A 24,540-nucleotide genomic window follows, 5' to 3' on the forward strand; every position below is an offset into this window, starting at 1 on the left:
TAGAATTCGAAAGATCTTTCTAAACCTTTCTATGTATGAATCGTAAAAATTTGGACGTGATACATTGAATCGCTACCATTGCTACCTCTACTTCCAAACGGGCCTTAAATAATATGGATTATATTTGCACCCTTCAAGATCATTATACATAATGATAATTTTCCAGTCATTCAAATAGGTTGCCTATCATATGAAATTCAGTTTGAATCACACTATAAAGTAATTAGAGTAGTCTAACTTTAGTTGACATTTATGTATTTCATCTTCTTTGAGTAAAATTGTGCTTGACGAAATCGAGCGAAGACGGGCTAATCATCGAGTTGATCATTTACTAAAAGACTAAATTCATTAGGGTCTATGAGAGCTCAAAGTTAACTTTCTGTCAATTCTCCTATAAATACACTATTATAACCCACATATGAGGTCAAGTAAACTTGTTATATTTAACCTGAGCCAGAGGGGTAAGTACCATACTGATGTGCACTGCTTTTCTCTATTTTGCACGTCGGCTATCTCTCGCAAATGATAAATATACTGTTAAGGTGTGTGAATATCAAAGCGAGACCAACTCAATACGTCTACTGAAAGTGAACCATAATTTTAAGGAATCTTTTTCAAGTGACATGTCTGAAGTAATGAGAGCTTATTAGACTTCGTGAAAGGAAAGAAACAAAAGGAAAAGAGTTCGTTTCGTTCAAAGAATCGCTTGAAAAATTTTCAGGCTAAATCATGGAACGAGATCTCGGCCCCTTTTCCTCCAATCCCAGCAATGAAGCATTCAAATCCACATGACTCAAGCTCTGCAATTACTTCATCAACAATGGTCCCTGAAAGCACTGTTCCACATAGTTAAGAAAATGCATAAAAGAATATGCTGTCATTGCATCTAAAGAAAACGTATCAGTTAGAAAACTGATAATATTTAGAAACTTCTCCCTTCCCATTCCCATTATTACTCGACTAGGTAAATTCTTAAGGGAGTCATTAAAAGGAGACGACTAGGTAAATTCTTAAGGGAGTCATTAAAAGGAGACATAAACGCGATGGCTATCTGAGCTAATAATAGAGCAATAACTGTATCAACCCAAGCCCACCGTTAATAGATATTGTCTTTTTTGAATCTTTTTTTTTGGGGTTTCTCTCAAGGTTTCAAAATGTGTCTTCTAGGGAGAGGTTTCAACACCCTTATAAAGAATGCTTCATTCTACTCTCCAATCGATATGAGATCTCACAATCCACTCACCTTTAAGGCTCAACGAACCCCAACCGATGTAGGATCTTACAAGAACATTTTCTGACTTTGTCCCATTAATTGATCATAAGGGTATCATGGCAATCGTTAGATAGGATGGGAAAATATGGATTAACCACGAACCAATGAACGATAGAAGTAAGAGCATATGAAGAGTCAAAGGCATAAGATTCCATGACAGGAAAAGGATACAGTTAGGCAACAGCGTAAGAACACAGCCTCCACCTCCAGCTCCTGTCAATTTGGAAACTAGCTCGTATTTCGACGTCGTCCGGAGGATGGTTTCGATAGAACCATGGCTTACCCCCATACACTGAAGTAAGCCTTGATTCATTTCCATCAACTCTGCTAACTGTTCTTCCTTCTCAGTTAGGGACATGTCGTCATGAGCTGACTGAAGAAGGATTGATAACTCCTTGCTGATAGAATCGACAGCATTGAACACAGAGCTCATTGCATCAGGATGTCTGATGGCCCTTTCTGAAACACCAGCCACTAAAGCCTTTGTGTTTCTTCCAACCTTTGTGTTTGTCACAAGCATTTTCAATGGCATATTGGATTTAATGAGATCCAAACTGCCTGACTTGAACTTGATCATGCTACCTGATACATGGGATTTTCTTGTATGAGATAGACAAGAACATCAATACGAATTGAGGTTTGAAAATGTAATAGCCCAAGCCTACCGCTAAGACATATTGTCTGTTTTGACCCGTTATGTATCGCCGTCAACCTCCCCGGTTTAAAACGCGTCTACTAGAAAGAGGTTTCCACACCCTTATAAGGAATGCTTCATTCCACTCTCCAACCGATGTGGGATCTCACAATCCACTCCCTTTAGGGGTCCAGCATCCTCGCTGGCACACTGCTTGGTGTCTGACTCTGATACCATTTGTAACAGTCCAAATCTACTGCTAGTAGATATTGTTTGCTGTCACCTGTTACGTATCGCCGTCAACCTCACGGTTTTAAAACGCGTTTGCTACGGAGAGGTTTTCACACCCTTATAAATGGTTTGTTGCCCTCTCCAACCGATTGGGATCCCACAATCCACCCCTCTTGAGGGTCCAGCGTTCTCGCTAGCACACCGTCCAGTGTCTGGCTCTGATACCATTTGTAACAGCCCAAACCCACCGTTGACAAATATTGTCCGCTTTGACCCGTTACGTTTTGCCGTCAGCCTCACGATTCTAAAACGCATCCACTAGGGAGAGGTTTCGACACCCTTATAAGGAATGCTTGGTTCCCCCTTCCAACCGATATGGGATCTCACAATCCACCCCCCTCGTGGGTCCAGCGTCCTCTCTGGCACATCGCCCTATGTCTAGCTCTGATACTATTCGTAATAGTCAAAGCTTACCACTAGCAGATATTATTTACTTTGATCCGTTACATATCGCCGTCAGCCTCACGGTTTTAAAACGCATTTACTAGAGAGAGGTTTCCACACTCTTCTAAGGAATGCTTCGTTCGCCTCTCCAACTGATATGAGATCTTACAATCCCCACCCCCCTTGAGGGTCCAGCGTCCTCGCTAGCACACCACTCGGTGTTTGACTTTAATGTCATTTGTAACGGCCCAAGCCCACCGCTAGCAGATATTGTCTACTTTGACCCGTTACGCATCGCCGTCAGCTTCACGGTTTTAAAACGCATCTACTAGAGAGAGATTTCCACACGCTTACAAGGAATACTTCGTTTCCCTCTGCAACCGACGTGGGATCTCAAACTGAGAGGATTACGATAAGAAGAAAATGGATTTTGCATACCATATGTGCTCACAGTATTGTCAATTCCAGAAGGTTTCCCATGGATTATCTTTTCACCCTCAAAGGCCCACTTGTTCAACAAAACTAGCTCATCTTCTTTACATACCATCCATCCACAGTGCTCCTGATCGACATTCACAGAGCCTGATAAAGCAAGCAGAGCAGCTGAAATGGCAACACAAAATGCAGCAGATGAGCCCAAGCCTGATCCAAGAGGAAGCTCAGACGTGATGGCTACATCAACAGGCACAAATCTGAAAGACAAGAGAGCATAATAAGTGAAATGGAGGATGAACAAGTTAAAATCTTTCAAACCTTTCATGAATGAAATACAAACCTTAGAATGGAAGAATAGAGCCAAAGGAATGCTGACACTCCAGAGGCAAGCTTAATTTTAGCCTCCGGAATGTTTTGATACTCAACAAGAGATGCAATTGCTTTCAAGCACTCAGCAGGGCATGATGTGGGTGTCGAGATGGGACCAACGAATCCACCCAAAGCCTCCTTGATTCTACTAACTGGCCATGCAAACTCAAGTGCTAGGTCCTTCAGTTGGAGTTTCACAATATCATCCTCGTCTGATAAGAAATGTAATTTGATGAGGAAAAGTGTGGGGAAAGACTCGAGGGTGAGAATATTTGCTAAAATCACCGTACTTAAACGGTGGTGAAAATTCTCTCTTTATAATCATTTACAGAATCAAATAAGTTACAAAGGAAATGAAAAGAACAATAAATGGATACAAAATATTTGTCTTTTACGATACCTATGGTATGGAAGGATAAATATCATACAAGGGTCAAATACGATACCTATGGTAAACTATAATGGAAGACTAAATATCAAACAGGGGTCAAATATGATACATATGGTAAACCGTAATGGAAGACTAAATATCATATAAGGTCGAATATGATACATATGGTAAACCATAATGGAAGGCTAAATATGATACAAATGTCAAATATGATACCTATGCTAAATCGTAATGGAAGGCTGGATATCATAAAGGGTCAAATATGATGTCTATGGTAAAGCATAATGGAAGGCCAAATACGATACAAGGGTCAAATATGATACCTATGATAAACCGTAATGGAAGGCGGAATATCATAAGGGTCAAATATAATGTCTATAGTAAATCGTAATGGAAGGCTAAATATCATGAAGGGTCAAATATGATGCCTATGATAAACCATAATGGAAGGCTAAATATCATAAATGGTCAAATATGATACCTATGGTAAACCGTAATGGAAGACTAAATATCATACAATGGGTCAAATATGATATGGTAAACCGTAATGGAAGGTTAAATATCATACAAGGGTCAAATATGATACCATGGTAAATCGTAGCTAGACTGAATATCATACCAGATCAAATATGATACTTATGGTAAACTGTAATGGAAGGCTAAATATCATACAAGGTCAATGATGTCTATGGTAAACCAAAATGAAAGGCTAAATATCATACAAGGTCAAATATGATACCTATGGTAAATCGTAATCGAAGACTTAATATCATACAAGGGTCAAATATGATACCTATGATAAATCGTAATAGAAAGTTGAATATCATACAAGGATCTGAATACGATACCTATACCAAACCTTAATGGAAGATTAAATATCATACCAGAGGGTCAAATATGATACCTAACCGAGATTTAATATCTACCAAAGGAAGCGTTAATAACAACCCATAAAAATGACATAGAAATATCATCAAAATTCAAATGGGAATCAAGCAATTAGAACAGGCACATGAAGGAAACTAATACTCTTCAAATTCACCTTCCATATCATACGCTTCAGTTCCAAACACCCAAATAAAAGTCAACCTCAAATGAGAGTGAGAGAGATAGAATGAGCACCTGAAGAACATGGCAATCGAACTGAAGCAGTAGTGTAGAGGTTGACGGAAGCAGCGACGGCGGTGGAACCATGGACGACGGCGTGTTCACCGGCCAGTATGATTTTCCCAGGAGCTCTGGCTTTAACTTCCATTATTTTGTAATGAAGTTCGACAAAAGCTTCTAGCCTTTCTGGGGTGCCTCTGCACTGTCCCCCACACTGATTCGTTAATCATTGAAACCAAAAGGCTTTGTTTATTCCTCGTGTTTCATGTGACTTTCCAGCCCAACACGAGCTTCCACAAAATGCCAAAATACTGCTTCCTTTAAAGAGTATAAAGTTTCGTTAATATCTTTAATTTTTTAACCGAACATTAAGTGAAGTCTACAAATGTTTTAATGCAACACAACCACAACACAACCCGACTCGACCCATGAACAACCCTAACAGATATATTGCCTCAGAATCCGAATCAGTCATTTCCCTATTTGTGTCTGATGGGTTTGGTAAGCAGCCCCTCTCAATGAGAGGAATGTTAATACGTAGTCAACCGATAATCGAATAAAAAGTTGAAAGTTTCAACAAACAACTTGAGAGATTCAAGTGAAAAGAGCTACCGAAATACTCGAATGGAAAGTTATCATCAGATTCGACCAACTTTTCATTAAACTCAGACAGGAAGGTGGGGAGATAACACAGGAGTTATTGTCACAAAAAAACAATTCAATTTCATAAGAACTTGTTTAATCACCATCATCAGGGTCATAGTCAAAGATAAACAAGTATGGAGTTACAGGTTCGTGTCCAAGATCTTCTACCGCCATGCTGGGTCCGACAGGCTTGTTCCAACCCAGCCGTTGCAAGTAAACTGAATCATAGGCTTCAATGTTTAAACCTGAAGCAAGAAACAGCTCCAACTCGAGCACGAACCGGTCCGCTCTTTCTGACAGGAATGGCTTTGCTGCATCAAGGATCATGCTGTTAAACCTGTCCCTCTTCAGCTGAGGAGTTTCTGTTTGATACCTAGGTTCATTTCTTTGAGGAAAAACAAAGAACAAGAAGCAAGTTTCAGAGTGTAATCAGGTACCATGAATATTTACATTCATTTGGATAGGTGATCGTAATAACTTAAGTCCATCGCTAGTAGATATTGTCTGCTTTGGCCCTTTACGTATTGCTGTCAACTCCACGGTTTTAAAACGCATCTACTAGGGAGAGGTTTCTACACTCTTATAAGAAATGTTTCGTTCCCCTCTCCAACCGATGTGAGATCTCACAATCCACCCCCTTTCAGGGCCCAACGTCCTCGCTGGCACACCGCCCAGTGTTTAACTCTGATACCATTTGTAACAGATCAAACTCACCGCTAGCAGATATTGTCTGCTTTGGCCCGTTACATATCATCATCAGCTTCACATCTTTTTAAAAACGCATTTTAAAATCGTGCTGATGGCGATATGTAACAGACCAAAGGGGACAATATCTGCTAGCGGTAGCCTTGGGCTGTTACAGTCACTAGGGGTATTCTACCAGCCAAACCCGAATGAAAAGCATAAAAATGACGTTTAATGATAGGTATATGGGAGCAGGGTATTGTGGATGGTTATTACCTACTAAAAAATGAATGAATTGAACCAAGTAGGTGGTGCATAATTATGTCAACATCTTCTTCCTGTAAAAAGGGAAGAGACTATCAGTCATCATCCATAAGGAACAGTAATACATAAGAACAGAATGGATCAATCAAGAAACTGTGCCATAGAAACGGTATCATACACCTGCCACTGCTATCCTGTTTAGTCTACAGTAATCCATCCCCACAGTCTACAGACATATCTTTACCTCATCTTGCCTATTTTCGACAGCCACAACACCCACGTCCACAATACATATAGTTTTTCTCAACCATTGAAATAAAACAGAGTTCTCAAATCCTCAGTCAACAGATAAATCCTCCATAGAGGGAGTGAAACCAGCTAGGGGTCATTGTGCTCGAGAAAAACACTATGAGATCCCACATCGGTTGGAGAGGAGAACAAAAAATTCTTTATAAGGATGTTGAAACTTCTCCCTAGCAGACGAGTTTTAAAAATCTAGAGGAGAAGCTCGAAAGAGAAAGGCCAAAGAGGCCAATATTTGCTAGCGGTCGGCTTGGACCGCTACAAATAGTATTAGAGCCGGACATAGGCAGTGTGCCAACAAGGACGCTGGGCCCCAAAGGAGAATGGATTGTGAGATCACACATCGATAGAGGAGGAGAACGGAACATTCTTTATAAGGGTGTGGAAACCTCTTCTTAGCAGACGCAGTTTAAGAACCTTGAGGGGAAGCCTAAAAGGAAAAGCCTAAAGACGATAATATCTGTTAGCAGTGGGCTTGGGCCGTTACAAACACCATCCCTCTCCTACCCTTTTTACATGCCCACGTCCCGTTTTGGAATTAAGAATTTCATTAACTACTGGTGCAGTAAAAGAATCCTTTTCCCCAAGAATCTGACCATAGGATAACCTAGGAACGAGGAAAAGAAAGCTTTTTCCCTTTCCACCCGCCTCTTTAGTCTTGAGAATTTTGTTCGACATTGGGTGTAAACCATTCTCCAGTAAAAAGAAGGGGACAAAGAACACAGCACCCATAGAAGTATAAATGCAATGTAAGAAACTCAGTCAGGAACCTGAATCAAAGCTTGAAGTTCCCTTTTCAACCAAACTTCGAGCCACTGGTTTGCCTGTAGATACTTCCGTAACTTCCAATACTTCTGTACACTGAATATGTCATCCAAGAAACCTACACGTACAGCGAAATTCATTAATCCAAGTAATCCTGATGTAAATGTAGGAGCATCAACGCCGAAACGAACCTGGTTCAGTATAATAGCACTGTAATCTATACTTTTGAGCTTTTGATAAGATAAAACTGCAAATAACATCAATTATAATCCATAGTCAATTAAAACACAGAAAATAAGAATAGAACAGGAAAACCTAGGGGAAGTATCAACAGGAAGATACCTATCCTGAAAATCCTGATTAACATAATGTCTTTGGAAACAATGTCCATCTAATCCATGTATTATAGAAGGACTTTCTGTCTGTTGATTAAATGTAAAAAATAAGAAATGCTATACAGAGTATGGAATGCTAAACTAAGACAAGATTAACAGGGGAAGAAAATAGTACCTTGCATAAAGGGCACTTAATGGATGAAAGTGTGCAGGAGTGCTTTCCAGAAACCACTTTAGTCCATTGCACAATGCAATTGTAACAAAATTTATCTGCAAGACAGAGAAATAGAATTAAAAGCTTTCGAACTCCTTAGCGAAGTTTGTTGATGTTCCTTTTTGCTAAATAGTATATCGTACTTAACATGAATGATCGAATAATTTCGTTAGAGCAAATTAAATGATCAAGTTCACCCAAACTTACAAAAGGAAGTACATTAAAAGTAAATTAAATGAAGATATTCATCTCAAAGACGTTAACGGAGTTTATCTTTGAGTACATTCATCATATCAAAGAAATCCTGTAACGGCCCAAGCCTACCGTTAACATATATTGTCCTCTTTGGGCTTTCCCCTTTCGAGCTTCCCCTCAAGGTTTTTAAAACGCATATGCTAAGGAGAGGTCTCCACACCCTTATAAAGAATGCTTCGTTGCCTCTCCAACCGATGTGGGATCTCACAATCCACCCCTCATTCCGGGCCCAACGTCCTCGCTGGCACTCGTTCCCCTCTCCAATCGATGTGGTATTTCATAATCCACCTCCCTTTGGGGTCTAGTATCCTCGTTGGCGCACCGTCCGGTGTCTGGCTTTTACACTGTTTGTAACAATCCAAGCACACCGCTAGCAGATACTTTGTCCTCTTTGGGCTTTCCCCCCAAGGTTTTTAAAATGCGTCTACTAGGGAGAGGTTTCCACACCATTATAAAGAATGTTTCGTTCCCCTCTCCAACCGATATGGGATCTCTCAAATCCATAGCACTCTGGCAGCTGTTTCTGTTTTTCCCGAACAGGAAGATGTCATAATATACACTCCAAATTGCTTGTCTAAAACGTACATCACTAAAGAACTGAATATTGGATCGAATAGAGCATCTCCAGAAAAACTTTAAGTCCACTCCAAAGCTAAAGAATTAGCTAATTTATCTTCATCCCCAATGAAACCAGTTAATTCTATCATTCATGATAATATAATCATCAGTTTCTTCCATTGAATATAAAGAACAGTAGCGGAAACCTCAATAACTGGGGAGAGCTAAAAGCCGAAATCCCCTAAAAGGACAACAGAGTGGTTCTTTTGATGATACAGTAACACATAAAGGGATAATTTCAAGTCGATCACCATAAGAACACGAAAAAAAAAAACCCTAATTCATAGAAACAAACAAAATTTCTAAATTAATTATCCGTTCAGATGTCCGGAAAATTCAAGAAATACGAAAGAACAATCAGATTGAGAGAAAAAAAGGACGTACGGAAGCATTTGTCGAGATAGGAAGGTTGAATTATGGGTCCGAGGCAGATCGGGCAAGGGTTCGTATCGTCGGAAGAGGAACTGCTTGTCTCCATCTCCAATGGCGCAGTGCCCTGCAATTCCATGGCCCTTTCCGACAAGGCTTTACAATGAGAACGACAATTCGATTGAACGACATGCCGACTCACAATTTATATAAATTAGATTAAATTATAATTATAACATAAATTTCAACTAATAACTCTAGATTTTTTTAGTTTTTCGAATTATATTTTTTATATAACCCAAATTTTTTACAAAAATAATTTAATATTATATATAAATTAAAATTTATATAATAATAAAATTTGGTATGTTTATATTTGTAACTAATTTAAATAAAAAAAAGAATATATTAAAGATTTATAAAATACAAAATAAAAAGAATTTACTAGACATTCTTTATATGGCTATGACTTGGCCAACATTGACGCTGAGAGACAAACGCTAGGGGAGCGAATGAGATTAGATACTCCAGTAGTTCCTCGAACAGTGTGATATTTGATACTGGATAAGTCCTTAACCCTTTGTGCTCGGTAGTTCCATAGCTAGTTTTTTTAAACCAATTACATGCCTAAATCATTTGTACCGACAAGATTTTTGGAGTGCTAAGATCCAACGTCGAGATTAAATACAAATATAAAAACTTGGGTAATTAACTTTAAAAATAAAAAAAAAAACACAAAATCAAAAGTTAATTTTATATGGGATAATGTGCATCTAAATATAAATAAAATGGTAAAATTCATTTTATTAGAATTTTAAATTATATATATATATATATATATATATATCAAAATTAGGGGATGAATTTAGGGTAAATTTTCAAAAAAAAATTGTGTACTCCGAAGAGTGGATCCCAACGGTCATTCTCATTGGTCATTTCCTGGATCCCTTCGGCCGAGAGGCAAAGCATCAGAGTAAAATGCAGACCACAGCCATAGCTCCTTCTTCAAATCCCTCCATTTTCTTCAACCCACTTCTCAATTTCACCATTTCAAACCCCTTAATTCCATCCAACTCGCCATTTCTCTCGACCCTTGTTGCAGTTTCCGATGGATTTCGGGCTCAAACATCGATCGTTTGCGCCAGGAAGAAGAGGAGGAGACCCGTGTTTCTGAGATCGACCAAATTAGTGCTTGAATTGGCGTCTCTCTTTGCCTCCAATCTTAAGATCTTACCGCCGCCTCTGGATTTGGTCGTTGCGGAATTGAGCGGCGGAAATGGTAATGGAGGTGGTTCGCGGTTGTGGAGGAGTTTTGGTGGAGGCGGCTATGATGGATGGAGAGGTAAGAGGAAGAAAACCCCATTGTTGATTGGGTTTTTGATTCTTTGTGGTCTTGCTTTGTGCGTTTTCACTGATTTTGAGCTCGATGCGATTTGTGGAGCTCTTGGATTTGCTCTGTTTAGCGTTGCATTGATTCAATTGTGGCAGAGAAGTGGGATTTCGAAACATTTCGTTTGGGGATTTGGCCTTTTCGGCATTTTGATTGCCTTGGGATTGAGAAGATCTGAGGTGCAAAAATGGGCTGGAAAATTAGGGTTTTACCGTCCAAAGATCAAGAGTTTGAGAAGAAAAATTGAAGGTAAGAAAATTTTCTGATAGCCCTTCGATTACCTATATATTATATATAAGCAATTTTTTTCTTCTCAAATGAAATGATTGGGACTGGGTGTACCTACCCGTAATTGATAGATAGAAACCTCTGTTCTCCTTAATTTTCTTACTAGTTCTAAAAGTGATTATAAAGTTTCTCGCTATCGAGTGTGATAAAGCCAAGTTTTCAAGCAGCCAAGAACACTGCTGCTGCAACCAATGCACTCTATCTAGAGAGTCATTTGTGATTTCCTTCTCGAACAGGCAGCTAAGAGGTCTTGTTCGAGTGTTGAAAGAACGAAACTCCTACCCTTTGCAGGGTATATGTTCAACAAGTCCGGCAACCCGTCCCCTTTTTTCTATAGCACTGAAGAGCAGTAAACTATAGTGATAGAAGAACCTGGACTAGAGTTGCAAGTAAAGACCGGTAGGTCCTACTTAAGGAACCTTTTTGTTCGATTTCCATTTTCAATGCTCTCCTTCTTCGAGTGACGAAAAAAATCCAATTTTCACTTCTAGTCCATTTCTATGATCTTCAATCTTTGCCCATCTGCTTGAGAAACGAAGATAATGAAGCAGAGTTATTACAGTATTATAAGTTTCTTGGAGAAATGCAAAACCATGAAGGAGTTGAAGCAAATACACAGCCTGATGGTTACAACTTCATTCATCAAGAACATAATCCCCTGCAGCAGACTGATTGATTTTTGCGCAAATTCCGAACTGGGTGACATCGAATACGCAAGATCAGTTTTCGATGGCATTGATCAGCGCAGTGTCTACATATGGAACTCAATGATCAAAGGCTACTGCAATGGCAGTGACAAGTTTGAAGCTCTGTTTATGTATGAAGAAATGCAGCGTAAAGGCTTCTCCCCAGACCATTTCACCTTCCCTTTTGTGTTGAAAGTGTGCTCCATAATCAATCTTCTTCGATACGGGCAAGGCGTTCACAGTCGAATTGTGAAAACTGGGTTTGAATTAGATTCGTATACTTGTTCTTGTTTGCTTAATATGTATGTTTCTTGTGGAGATTTGAGTTCTGGGCTGAAGGTGTTTGAGTTTATTCCCAAGTGGAATGTGGTCGCTTGGACTTCATTAATTGCAGGGTTTGTGAATAATGATCAGGCTAGTGAAGCTTTGAGATTGTTCCAAGATATGGAGAATGAAGGTGTGGAGCCTAATGAAATCACCATGGCCACTGCCTTGGCTGCAGCCGCTCGTTGCAGGGATATCGACGCTGGAAAATTTGTTCACAATCATCTCTGCCAACTTGGTTACGATCCATTCGAAACAAACTCTTGCTTCAATGTAATACTTGCAACTGCAATCATGGACATGTATGCAAAATGTGGCAAGTTGGGGACTGCTCGGAATCTGTTTGACAAAATGCCTCAAAGGAACTTGGTCGTTTGGAATTCGATGATCAGTGCTTATAGTCAATATGGTCGAGGCGTGGAGGCGTTAGGTCTTTTTAATGACATGGGATTGGCTGGGTTTGTTCCTGATAAAGCAACATTTCTGAGTGTGATAAGTGCTTGCACCCAGCTGGGGTTTCAATCAACAGGGCGAAGTCTACATGCTCGTGTGTTAAAAACGAGCTTTGGCGAATCCGTTGCCATTGTAACTGCTCTTATGGACATGTACGCCAAAGCTGGAGATGCAGATACTGCGTTGAAGATCTTCAGCAAGTTGCAGAAGAAAGACGTAATGGCCTGGACGACGATGATACTAGGCTTAGCAATCAACGGCAAAGGCGAAGAAGCACTGCATATGTTCAGAAGAATGAAAGCAGAAGCTGACGTTGCTCCTGACCGGGTCACCTACATTGGAGTTCTATGGGCATGTAGCCATCTCGGGCTGGTTGAAGAAGGTCAGCAACAGTTCGTCTCCATGACTGAGGTTTACGGTATCGAGCCTACTATGGAGCATTATGGCATCATGATCGATCTCTTGAGTCGAGCAGGTCAGTTCGAAGAGGCCCAGGAGTTCCTGAAGAAAATGCCAATGCAGCCTAATGCAACAATATGGAGTTCTATTCTGAATGGCTGTGAAATGTATGGAAATGTAGGCCTTGCCAACAGAGTGAAAAGTCACATAGCAGAGCTAAAGCATTCCAGCAGTGGTGTTTATGTACTTCTATCAAATATATATGCTAGAGCCAGTAATTGGCAGGAAATGAAGCTGGCTAGAGATATGTTAAAGCATAAAAGAATAGGAAAAACTCTTGGGCACAGTCTTGTTGAAGTAAAGTTGCTGCCTTCATAGCTAATGCTAGTATTGCACCCATCAATAGTTCCATATTACCGTGTCGGAACTAAGAAACTGAAAAAACAATCAAATCGGGCGAGTCAAATCGATCAATCTTCAACATAGCAAGTACTGATTGTTTTTAAATATCCAATTTCAATGTGTGTGTTGTCGAACAAGCTTGAATTCCAAACAAGCGAGGTTTGGTTGGCAAAGACAAATCTCGCTTAAGATCCGACAGAGCCACAAATCCGAGCAAAAAATATATATAGGACTTGAATTCTTCTTAAAGCTGGTCGTGAGCATGTCAAAAGTGCCAGAATGATTAGAATCATTCAACCATTTTTAATTGGATCATAAGGTTTACTTGAAATCGACTTGAATCCAAAATCGTTCAACTTCTGCTACGATTTCAATTGTTTTGTTTTCTCGGAGTAAAAACGAAACCAAATTTACTTGATGCTTGTAACAAAAGTGAGGTTCTTTCAGCTATGTGACCTGTTACACAGTTTCAGTCACAGATGGAGAGAGAGATCCAGAGATCATGAAACTGGATAGTAAAATGAACTAGTCGCTTGTTATCTATACATCAGATCTTTTAACAAAATCACAAATTCCATAGCATTGTGATGAATTTCTGGGAGATTGGACGAGAAAACTAAGCTGGTCCTTTCAAAGCATCTCCTTCTATGAACTGTGAGAGAGAAAATGATCTAACTTCCTTCCTAATAGGCCATGTTTCTTAATGAATAACTGTCTTCTACAGAAAGGCCTTTTCCTAAACAACATACCAAAATGAGCCTAAATCATCTCTGTATTATAACCCACTACCACACCCTCCACCCCAAAATCATTTTAAGCCTGTTATCACCTTTTAGGTACAGTGCCTTCTAAAATCCCATCAGCACCAAAAGCACCTGAAAATTGTAGGTTATTGACAGGACCCGGTAGCTGGAAAGTGATAGAGAAATGACCTGGTGGGCATAGATTTTTAGATTGCATCCGAAATACTTGTGAATTCTTACATACTATGCTCTCCCCTGTTGTTGTTACTCCTTTTATTTTGACATTCCCATCCGGCTCCATGTCACAACTGAAGCTGTCTGCTGCCATGAAACAATAGTCTGGTCAGATAGATAATTTTCATGTGCACCGAACAGAACTCGATGTGATTGCGACAATGAAAAACAGAAAAGAAAACTAATCTTGTTCCCATATTACAAATAACACGAAACGTTGCACATTATGGCGGCGAAGTGAGAAAAAATTGATCAGTTTCAACAAACACTCACTTTGATCTCTAGCCACCCCTGGAAGAGAAACACGGAAGAAGTACGAATTCTCGTTCTCGCCAATGTCCACACGTCCAATGACTGGACCAACTTGTCCCATGGCTGCAGTCCCAGTGAGGGAGACCCCAGTTTTGGAGGCAGATACAATATGATCCCATTTTTTACTGGTCGTGAGAGGACAATATACCATAGCAGGTCCAACCTTCACTATAGCCTCCGGATCTTCAACTCGTGGAGAAGAAGGAACGTAGCTGTGTGGTAGAGGTGGACCAATATATGGCATGCTATTGATGGGAGCCACATTGAGTATGCGGTGTCGAATATTTAATGATTCTGCCTCATTTTTTCTTGTTTCCTCAACCCTGCAATACAAGGAGCAATATGATCTCAACATAGTCTGCTGGCTCTCTGTCATACCATTCATTGAACAAACATTAAGGACGAAAAAAAAAAAAAAAAAAAAGGATCTCCCTCACATCAGGATGTTCAATCACCATTCAAGTCCAATAAGAACAATTAACTCATAAGTAAAAAATCGCCCTGGAAGTGTTTTAATGGTAATGTGAGGAGGGAAACATAGACATCTAATACAATCTCAATATAAGAGGTCTGAGATTAATACACAGTCGTTGCCAAAAGCAAAAGTTGTGTTGGAAATTTCTATCCTCTTGTGTGCATGTGATATAGTATCATGTTCGCAGAGTAGGGAGAAGAACATAAAAGATGTCACCAGCATGATATGAGACACATGACATAATGAACAAAGGCATAATCATAAGTAGAAAGTAAAAGATAGGAAAGTATGATAGCATAACAAAAATATATAATTCGGCCTAAGCTTTCAATTTGGTCAAGAGAAAATTTGTGGGAAAAAGAAAGGATATTTTAGTCTTGAAGCTGATATGGTTGAAACAACAGATGGAAGATGGGCTGTGAAAGAAATACAAGCAGATTGCGACACCCACCTCCAACAATTTCTCCTTACACAGTCTCTTTGAAAAAATAAATTTCTCAAGCACAAATGACTTTTTCTCAAACAGCAGCCAAAATGTCACGGAGAGGATTCACTTAATGTACTTGTTTCTTTCCAAAGCCAGCGTTGTATTCACGTTACTACATAAGAAGACAAAGGCGAATGCCTGGAGGCTAAGCTACAGGGACAGATACAGATATAAATGAGTATGCCAACGCTACGAAAAATGGCACGAGGTTAATGATATGCTTGGACTATCAAATACTGTAACGATGGCCTATGCTATCAGTAGATATTATGTGAATTTGGATGTCTGGGTGAGTATTCATGAGCATGAGAGAGAACGAGACAAACAAATAGAAATTCATAGAGAAAGGTGTGAGTTTCCAAGAAAGAGGTACATACTAGGGTTGCAAGTGAACAAAGAACAAAATTGATCAAATTTGGTTAATTGTCATAACAGTTAATTTGAATTCTAAGTTGTTAACATTCCCTACATAGGATTTCCTCAGAAAACAGATAATCAGAACAATACATGTTTCATTACAATGTACATACATTTGCAATTCCCTTGTATCATAGCCGACTTTTAAGAAACTAACACTCATTTACTTTATGCTGTAATACAGAATATATGAAGCTTGTCGTTTATGATTAAGAAAAGGTTAAGAAGAAAATATCTTAAAATTTAAGATTATTAGTGATAATTTGCCCCGAGTCGACCTTTTTCTTAGGTCAAGATGTGGATAAAGATTCAAACATCTAACATTTAGGGTGACATTTGGGGTAAGGGTTAAGATTATAATGCCTAATTTGGCTTCTGAACCTGAGACTTGTCAGGCAAAAAAAAAAAAAAAAACTCAACTAGATTTTAAAATCTGTTGACAAATGGACATAAGCCTCTAGAACTAATACAAAATTCAACAAGGACAAGCAATTAAAAACATCGGTATGGACCAAACGAATTAGAATGCATCTCATAAAGCATAAAAGTTCTCTAAACACCATCTAGAAGCAGAGCAAATTCCAGAATACATGAAAGTTTCTTAAAAGTTGGATATGGACCAAACGAATTAGAATGCATCTCAATAAACATACCTCTATGCTTTTATGCAAAACCTCATGGTTCAACACTAATTTATTTGACCTGACCCGCTAAGGCAAAATTTAAGGGAAGTCTGAAAATATACTTTCCAAATGAGAAATTACAGTATTCCCCGGTCCGAGTCTTTTTAAAACGGGCACACTAAAGAACTCATGAACCCATGAACTGAATCTTTCGGACAAAGCTTTCTGCTGGATTCTATGGAGAGAAAGACACGACCGCCTTTTCAATGACAAAGCTAAGCCTTTTGACTACTTCTTAGACTAGGTGCTTTTTACTGCTTTTAGTCGGTGCAAATGTACAAATTCTTTAAAGGACTATATTCTCAGAATCTCACTGATCTTATATCCACTTGGAAGAATTTTCCATTCTGCCTGGTTGGAAGGTTCTCATTCCCTTTGGTAATAAGTGTATTGAATAGGGTCGTCTTACCATCGATTCGATTCCATGTCAACCAAATAGCATAACTCGTCCCAAAATATGAACAGAACCATACATGAGAGCACTTATGGCTCATCCCCGGACATCTACTATAGATATAACAGCCCAAGCCCACCGCTGGTAGATATTGTCCTCTTTGAGTTTTCCCTTCCGAGCTTCCCCTCAAGGTTTTAAAACACGTTTACTAGGGAGAGGTTTCCACACCCTTATAAGGAATGTTTCGTTCCCCTCTCCAACCAATGTGAGATCTCACAATCCACCCCCTTTGGGGGCTAGCGTCCTCGCTGGCACACCGTTCGGTGCCTGCCTCTAATATCATTTGTAACAACCCAAGCCCACCGCTAGCAGATATTGTCCTCTTTAAGCTTTCCCTTCCGAGCTTCCCCTCAAAGTTTTAAAACGTGTCTTACTAGGGAGAAATTTCCACGCCCTTATAAGGAATGCTTCAGATATTAAACAAAGCTCTCCCAGATTTTCATCTCACCACGTTCCCCTCTTAAGCAAACCCAAAACCATTAGTTCGCACTCACCATTAAGCACTAGTTCAGAAGAAAAACACATAAAAACGATCCCTACATATACCTACATTCACTTCCAAACGAACAGAACGCAAAAATTTCCATCAATTCTTCGTAAAAATCTGAAACTACAGTTCATTTCTCATTATCACCAAAAACCTCTACCCGAATACTCATCTTCTTCATAAATATAATGTTCAAGTACAAATAACAAGAAGGCCATAATTAATCAGAGAAGAGATATTCCCCCCTTTGCTACATTAACCGATGATTTAAAAGAGAACAGACAGATACAGAGACAAAGATACGATAGTCACATCAAACATCAAGAGAAGAATATACCTAGCCGGAGAAGTCATCGGAGAGCCGCCGGAGAGTTTGAAAGCTTGTGGCAGTAGCAGGTGGAAGAGGAAGTTCCGATTTCGTCAACGTATCGAGTAACACTGACAGAGAAGTGATCGTGGATGTTCAATTTATAAGCAGCATTGAATAGGGCTGAGATGGCCACGTCGGTTTTTTATTTTATTTTATTTTTTAGTTTTAATTTCTAAATTTGGATTTTAAATCGCATTATCCATTTAATATCCAAAATTTAAATTTAAATTTTACCAATACTTGTAACGTTCACGAAGTTAAGTTGAAACTAAGACCGCCAATGGAAAAAGGTTAATTAAATTCTTAAATTAATAATTTAATTAATGAAAGTAAACTTTATTCAAACATTTGATGGTCTTCGACATTCCTCTACATCTCGATAAGACTATCTCATACCCAAGATTTTAATTAGGATAATTTGGATTGGTCATTTGATGGTCAAATATTGCCCTACAACATGATCGCTCAGGAGTTTGTTAGTACAAAGAAGATGGAGACAAATCGCTTCATAGACAATCTCATATGAGTTACAAAGCTTTGTCATAGCCCAAGCTTCCTCTGTGTACGCAGAAGCACTGCATATTATCATTCTGATGGACATGCATAAATAGAAAAGGGAAACAGACAGAGATTACCCAAAATGCCCCGACACTCCAAAGCAGGGAAAGAGACTAGATAGGAATACCACTAGAACGAAACGAAACCTTCGTGGACACTCGGGTAATCGTGAGCAGGAAGGTGAATTGAGGCTGAGTGCTTGATGGAAACAGGAATATGTTTCAAATGTCGCCGGCCGACTACAAAGCAATTGATTGCACACAACGAAACCAAGATGCTAACCACCTGGAAGGGAAAAATAAAAAAAGACAATACTTACTGGCGGTGGACTTAAGCTGGTACATTCACTCAATGGTTTTGAACCTACAGACAATACATCAAATAAACCGTTCTCTCCTGATGATCTACAACTAACATTTGTTCATAGTGTTTCACGTAATACTCATCTGACTCTAATATTGTGGAAAAGAAATTTGGTCCAGCAATGCTATTTCTTCCTAGACAACCATGTGAAGAAGATTGGGGGGAATCAGTAGCTGCTACAAGTACAAGATTTACTCCTCCATTGCTTCAGTTATGGTGGTGTAATTATAAATACTCAAATCTTAAGAAGAGATCACTCATATTTGGAGTTCATGTAGATCAGTACCTAAATTTAGGGCCATCTGCCACCACAAAGACTATGTAATTGAGACATGGAGGGGGGAAAAAAGAACCAAACTGTGTTATATCAATTCATAATGGCCTTGGAAAACGCCACACTTCAATTCCTCCTCTTCCTGTTCCCTTCAGGAAATGTTCAGTGTTTGTAACGTTGTTGATTAATAAGGTGATATGCTAAAGCCTATGTAAAAGTTTAGTTCAGAAATTACAATGAATGGAGAAATCTCCTCATCTATATTCCTTTGGCAAGTGGTATCCAGACATCACCAATTTGTCTGCAAACATCTTGCCTGTCTTTGGCATCACATGCCAATGCAATGTCAAGTTAAACTCTTTGCCTCTCAGATTGCTTCCCTGCATAAGGAGATAGATATCCAACTTAGTCACTCTTGGCTAAACTAAATTGGTTGGAGAAGTTTTGCAAAAGGGTCGGAGGCGACGCACCTGATCAACGAAACGATACTTGTTTGAAGTATGGATCTGAAATTTGGCTATCTCTTTGGAAGGTATGATACCGTCCCAAAGTGAGATCTGCAGAGGATATTTCAGGAAGGGATTAAATTGATGGGAAGTTTGAGTTGCCAAAAGAGATGAAACTTAAAAAGAAACAGAAACTCACCTGATTCAAGGAGTTTGCTGGGGTTTCATATTCAGCAGCAAGAAACACAAAAACCTGTTCCACATATTAGAATGAAGATTATGCAATCAGTTCACTGCTTGGTAAAATATAACACTGACAAATTTGAACAAAGAAATGTTTCATTGTAGTTTAGGAAATATGAATGGAAACAGATAAAACCAATGCGATTCCCGACACTATTATTGACTTGAACGACGGAGTTCACAGAATACACAAATATTGGCAAGAAGCCACGATGACCGCCCTCTGTAGAATGGACGTCTGGCTATTAGAAATGCTATTAACTTCAGGCGTGACGAAAGTTTGTTCGAGGCTGATAAAAGACCCCGATGGTAGTAATTAGAAGAGAGTGAAGGGAGAATGACTTAGCATTTAGCTTCAACATAAGGGGTGGGCTTTAATGTAACTAGTGAGTTAGATTGGTGGGAGGGCTCAAGTCAGAGAGTATGTAGCAAAAAGAATGATTATGATAGAGAGGATACTATCTGTCAGATCCCACATCAGTTGAGGAGAAGGACGAAGCATTATTTATAAAGGTGTGGAAACTTCTCCCTAGCACATGCGTTTTAAAAACTTTGAGGTGAAGCCCGAAAGGAAAAGCCCAAAGAGGATACTATCTACTAACGGTGGGCTTGGGCCGTTACAAATGGTAGCAGAGCCAGACACCGGGCGGTGTGCCAGCGAGGACGCTGAGCCCTGAAGGGGGGTGGACACCAGGCAGTGTGCCAACGAGGACGCTGGGTTCAAATGGGGGGTGGATAGTGAGATCCCACATTGATTGGAGAGGTGAACAACATCGATTGGAGAGGGGAACGAGTGCCAGCAAGGACGTTGGGCCATAAAGGGAGTGAATTGTGAGATCTCATATCGGTTGGGGAGGAAAACAAAACATTCTTTATAAGGGTGTGGAAACCTCTCCCTAGCAAAGGCATTTTAAAAACCTTGAAGAGATGCCCAAAAGGAAAGCCCGAAGAGGACAATATCTGCTAGCGGTGGGCTTGGACCGTTACACTATCTGAGTGAAGTTTTAGATCAAATTCGTCCTCAACTATGTATCGTGTGAATAAACAAACAAGTTATATCAATTCATTATTTATAACTATCATAAATAACCAACAATACTCTATGCGAAGGCTTATTAGAGAATAAAAGAGGAAAATTAGTTGCCAGTGCACCTGCTTTGTATTCCATGTAAATAATGACTGCAAGTCAGCTGATATGTTCAAAGTCATGCTAACCTGCAAAAAGAAGGCACGTTCTTTCAAATAATCAACAAAAGGTGCTTGCATTGTTTTATGATTATCATCTCATTATCAAGCACTTTGGTTGAAAAAAGTGCAGCGAAGAACTAAAGTATCCTCAAGAAAAAAGGATTACATTGTTTCGGGATAATTAGCTATCGATCGCTCTCGCACAGAGTCCACCGTTTCATGAATGAAATAAGAACACAAGAATCATATATCATCTCTTTAGAGATCTGATCATGAATCTAGTAATTACTCAGTAACTGTACAAGGTAGGAGATAAAATTGCATACATATTCATCAAAAGCCTTGAAAATTGACTGGTTCATGAAGATGATGGAGTCATGGAAGTCTAGCTTATGGGGGAATTTTGCTGGAAGTTTATCGACTCCACGAAAAAAGTATTCGTACTCAATCTCGTACCGACACATTCGTTAAAAGAAGCCTGTTCTTTCAAAAAAGGTCAAGAAAAAAGAATCCTCTTTTAGTTTAAGCCTTCCTTGATCTTTACTTACTTGCTTACGAATGAGTGAAAAAGACCCCTTTATTATACTATCCCATAAGATCTTTACTTTCATGTACCTTAAGGTATTTAATAAATTGCTCTTCATATACTTTAAAATTCATGATTTGTGTATCTAAAGGTATTTAAAATTTCATAGGACTAAGAGTTGTAACAGCCCAAGCCCACCGCTAGTAGATATTGTCATCTTTGGGCTTTCCCTTTTGGGTTTTCCTCTCAAGGTTTTAAAACGCGTCTACTAGGGAGAGGTTTCCACACCCTTATAAAGAATGTTTCGTTCTCCTTCCCAACCAATGTGAGATCTCACAATCTACCCCCATTCGAGGATTCCGCATCCTCACTGGCACTCGTTCCCTTCTCCAATCAATGTGGAATCCCCCAATTCACTCCCCTTCGGGATCCAATGTCCTTGTTAGCACACCGCCTCGTGTTCACCCCCCTTCAAGGCTCAGCCTCCTCGCTGACACATCGCCTGGTGTCTGGCTCTTATACCATTTGTAATGACCCAAGCCCACTGCTAGCAGATATTGCCCTTTTTGGGCTTTTCCTTTCGGGTTTCTCCTGAAGATTTTAAAACGCGTCTGCTAGGGAGAGGTTTCCACACCCTTATAAAGAATGCTTCGTTCTCCTCCCCAACTAATGTGAGATCTCACATAAAGTAATCTCTTAAAGACTCCTATTCAAGATTACAGCCAACCCACCATCCTTCAACAAAGAGAAACATGACTTGCCATCAGATAAGAAGAAACAACAAAAAGGCCTAGCAATAACTATTTTCAAGTTTGCATAGAGTATTTTTTGTAACAGCCCAAGCCCACGTTTTCCCTTTCGGGCTTCCCCTCAAAGTTTTTAAAACGTGTCTGCTAAGGAAAGGTTTCAACACCTTTATAAAGAATGCTTCGTTCCCTCCCCAACCGATGTGGGATCTCACGTTTTTTGTACTTCTTTAAGGAGTAAGGAGTAAGGCCATAGTTATTTGGTCTAATGATACTATGGCAAGGCTATGGAAGTTTTGGCTTGAGAGGAACTAGAGGGTCTTCAAAGAGGAGATGATCAGCCTTGACAAGCTTTGAGACTCCATTAAACCATTTGCATCCATATCATATCATTTACATAATTTCAGACATAACACTCCACATCATGCACATATCATATCATAAACAGTCACATAGCATATCCCTAAACGTGCCTTCAACATATCTTATCATAGCTATATCAATTCATCAAACCTATCATACCATAACCTATATCATATCATTCTCATATTATATTACAATGTATAAATACATACAGCGTTCCCATATCCTAACCATTTCGTAAACATTTCATAGTCATGTCAAGGAAGCTCAGAAGAGTTTCCCCAACCATGATTTTCATACACCCAAGGGAAAACTCTTCCGTTTTTGGCTCGCGAGAGAGGATTCGAACAAGGAAATACCACATCATTGCTCATTCTAAGCTACATGCCCTACCCTGTCTCCAATAACCAAATTGGTTCTTCTACACAATTTTTAGAGACACAACTGTCCCAGTTCATCAGATCAAATAGAAAATCATATAGTACACAAGATAAAGAAAAGGGTCATAAAACTCAACACGTTAGGAAACTGGAATGCCCTACATAATTAACCTAAAAATCCCTCTTCTCACACAAAATTTCACAAACTCAAGAGACAAGAAACAGGCGTAATCGATTATACCTCATCGTTTCCATTGGGTTGGCTTTGAAACCAGTTGATGCTCAAAACCTAAGACCCAAAAAACAAGAAAACCAAATCAAATCACCAAATGGGTCTCGCAATCGAACCAAAAATCCAAGAGAATTCAAGCACAGATCTAAAGGGGGAAAACCCAGAAAGAAGGGAAACGAGAAGAGAGACCTGAACTTGTGCTGTGGGTGAAGGCGAATTGAGGGTATCGGAGAAGGAAGCTATAGCACAAATGACGGCGAGTATTGTGGCCGCAAAGGTCAGCAAAGCGTTGGCTCTGTACCCAAATGAATGCATTTTGAATTGGTTTCTTTGATTCTCCTTCACCCAATTACTCAGCCGTCTCGAAATTCTATGAACTTGCAATGGGAGGGAAAAGAAAGGAGAAGAAACAATGCGAGACTTGGAAAGGAAATGGAGTCTCGCTCGAACAGGGCAGAGAGAAAGAGAGGGGTCGCATGATCTGGCAGTTTTGAGATCTTTGATTGGAGGAAATACGTTGAATCAATGGTGGTACCCACTCCAAGGAGGAAAATTTTTCATTTTTTCTATATGGGTGTGGGTAACATTTTTTTTTTTTTACCAACCCAAAATTTCTTCCATCAAATTTGCTACTAGAATGAACCTATTAGGTTTATAACCTAACGTGTAACTCGACTCTCCGTCACATTAATAACTATAATTTTATAAAACCTAAATATCAAAAAGTTAAATTGTAATATTCGGTTTGACATTGCTTCACACCCAAAAAGAAGCGAACTACGTCTGAGTTAAACTTGGAGATGGAAGTCTTCTTTTGTTTCTTGACGGTGAAGTAAGACTAAGCTCATGAGCTTATTATCCTAGGTCAGAATAAGTTGATAGGATCCCTTTTTTACATCCCCATGTGGCGACATGGAGGCAAAAAAGGAAAGAGAGGGATGGGGTTTCTCTCGCTTCTGGCATAGCGGGCTCCCGCAGGAGGCCCGCACGACGGGCTATTAGCTCAGTGGTAGAGCGCACCTTTGATAATTGCGTCGTTGTGCCTGGGCTAAGAGAGTAAAAGAAGGTATATAAATGAATTGATATCACATTTGAACAAGAGATATCATGAGGATATGATAACTAAAAAATGCTTAAAAGAATTCCTCCACAGGATTTTCTTAAGATGCATGTGAGTGAGGACAAAACATATTGGATGAACTCGTGTTGATTCGTGGGGATAGTCTTCACTCTTAGAAGCGAAAAAGTAAGTAATGCTCGCACGGGAAAATATGTTAATTA

At 39.4% G+C, this 24,540-nt stretch overlaps 6 protein-coding genes across 10 annotated transcripts; 2 read left to right on the forward strand and 4 right to left on the reverse strand.

Annotated features, from left to right (window-relative positions):
* Nucleotides 1–614: 614 nt before the first annotated feature.
* On the reverse strand, nt 615–5,064 carry LOC111805143 (mevalonate kinase-like). 2 transcript variants are annotated; one of them, XM_023690057.1, is made up of 5 exons: nt 4,900–5,064; nt 3,358–3,598; nt 3,021–3,274; nt 1,445–1,855; nt 615–836 (listed from the first exon to the last, which is right to left on the reverse strand). In XM_023690057.1, exons 1-5 carry the CDS (start codon nt 5,030–5,032, stop codon nt 718–720), a joined length of 1,158 nt encoding a protein of 385 aa, XP_023545825.1. In that variant the 5' UTR covers nt 5,033–5,064; the 3' UTR covers nt 615–717. The 2 variants fall into 2 exon arrangements, with proteins under 2 accessions (XP_023545825.1, XP_023545824.1); XM_023690056.1 differs by lacking the exon at nt 615–836 and having other exon boundaries at nt 1,287–1,855.
* Nucleotides 5,065–5,581: 517 nt separating this feature from the next.
* Nucleotides 5,582–9,534, reverse strand: LOC111805146. Its single transcript, XM_023690059.1, has 7 exons — nt 9,352–9,534; nt 8,056–8,150; nt 7,888–7,967; nt 7,737–7,792; nt 7,551–7,663; nt 6,490–6,551; nt 5,582–5,914 (listed from the first exon to the last, which is right to left on the reverse strand). Exons 1-7 carry the CDS (start codon nt 9,473–9,475, stop codon nt 5,623–5,625), a joined length of 822 nt encoding a protein of 273 aa, XP_023545827.1. The 5' UTR covers nt 9,476–9,534; the 3' UTR covers nt 5,582–5,622.
* Nucleotides 9,535–10,241: 707 nt separating this feature from the next.
* Nucleotides 10,242–11,333, forward strand: LOC111805147. 2 transcript variants are annotated; one of them, XM_023690061.1, is made up of 2 exons: nt 10,242–10,975; nt 11,251–11,333. In XM_023690061.1, the coding sequence occupies exons 1-2, from the start codon at nt 10,315–10,317 to the stop codon at nt 11,256–11,258; spliced, it is 669 nt and encodes a 222-aa protein (XP_023545829.1). In that variant the 5' UTR covers nt 10,242–10,314; the 3' UTR covers nt 11,259–11,333. The 2 variants fall into 2 exon arrangements, with proteins under 2 accessions (XP_023545829.1, XP_023545830.1); XM_023690062.1 differs by lacking the exon at nt 11,251–11,333 and having other exon boundaries at nt 10,242–10,678; nt 10,778–11,022.
* Nucleotides 11,334–11,535: 202 nt separating this feature from the next.
* On the forward strand, nt 11,536–13,426 carry LOC111805145 (putative pentatricopeptide repeat-containing protein At3g05240). The gene has a single exon (XM_023690058.1). The coding sequence runs from the start codon at nt 11,557–11,559 to the stop codon at nt 13,252–13,254; it is 1,698 nt and encodes a 565-aa protein (XP_023545826.1). The 5' UTR covers nt 11,536–11,556; the 3' UTR covers nt 13,255–13,426.
* Nucleotides 13,427–13,671: 245 nt separating this feature from the next.
* On the reverse strand, nt 13,672–18,036 carry LOC111805148 (alpha-crystallin domain-containing protein 22.3-like). 3 transcript variants are annotated; one of them, XM_023690064.1, is made up of 3 exons: nt 17,908–18,036; nt 14,529–14,890; nt 13,672–14,339 (listed from the first exon to the last, which is right to left on the reverse strand). In XM_023690064.1, exons 1-3 carry the CDS (start codon nt 17,922–17,924, stop codon nt 14,104–14,106), a joined length of 615 nt encoding a protein of 204 aa, XP_023545832.1. In that variant the 5' UTR covers nt 17,925–18,036; the 3' UTR covers nt 13,672–14,103. The 3 variants fall into 3 exon arrangements, with proteins under 3 accessions (XP_023545832.1, XP_023545831.1, XP_023545833.1); XM_023690063.1 differs by having other exon boundaries at nt 13,672–14,342; XM_023690065.1 differs by lacking the exon at nt 17,908–18,036 and adding an exon at nt 15,494–15,973 and having other exon boundaries at nt 13,672–14,342.
* A 1,111-nt stretch (nt 18,037–19,147) lies between these two features.
* On the reverse strand, nt 19,148–23,731 carry LOC111805149 (signal peptidase complex subunit 3B). The gene is made up of 6 exons (XM_023690066.1): nt 23,449–23,731; nt 23,269–23,316; nt 20,977–21,039; nt 19,781–19,834; nt 19,606–19,692; nt 19,148–19,515 (listed from the first exon to the last, which is right to left on the reverse strand). Exons 1-6 carry the CDS (start codon nt 23,572–23,574, stop codon nt 19,390–19,392), a joined length of 504 nt encoding a protein of 167 aa, XP_023545834.1. The 5' UTR covers nt 23,575–23,731; the 3' UTR covers nt 19,148–19,389.
* Nucleotides 23,732–24,540: the final 809 nt, after the last annotated feature.

Source organism: Cucurbita pepo, chromosome LG11, assembly GCF_002806865.2.
Source record: "Cucurbita pepo subsp. pepo cultivar mu-cu-16 chromosome LG11, ASM280686v2, whole genome shotgun sequence".
Taxonomy (NCBI): domain Eukaryota; kingdom Viridiplantae; phylum Streptophyta; class Magnoliopsida; order Cucurbitales; family Cucurbitaceae; genus Cucurbita; species Cucurbita pepo.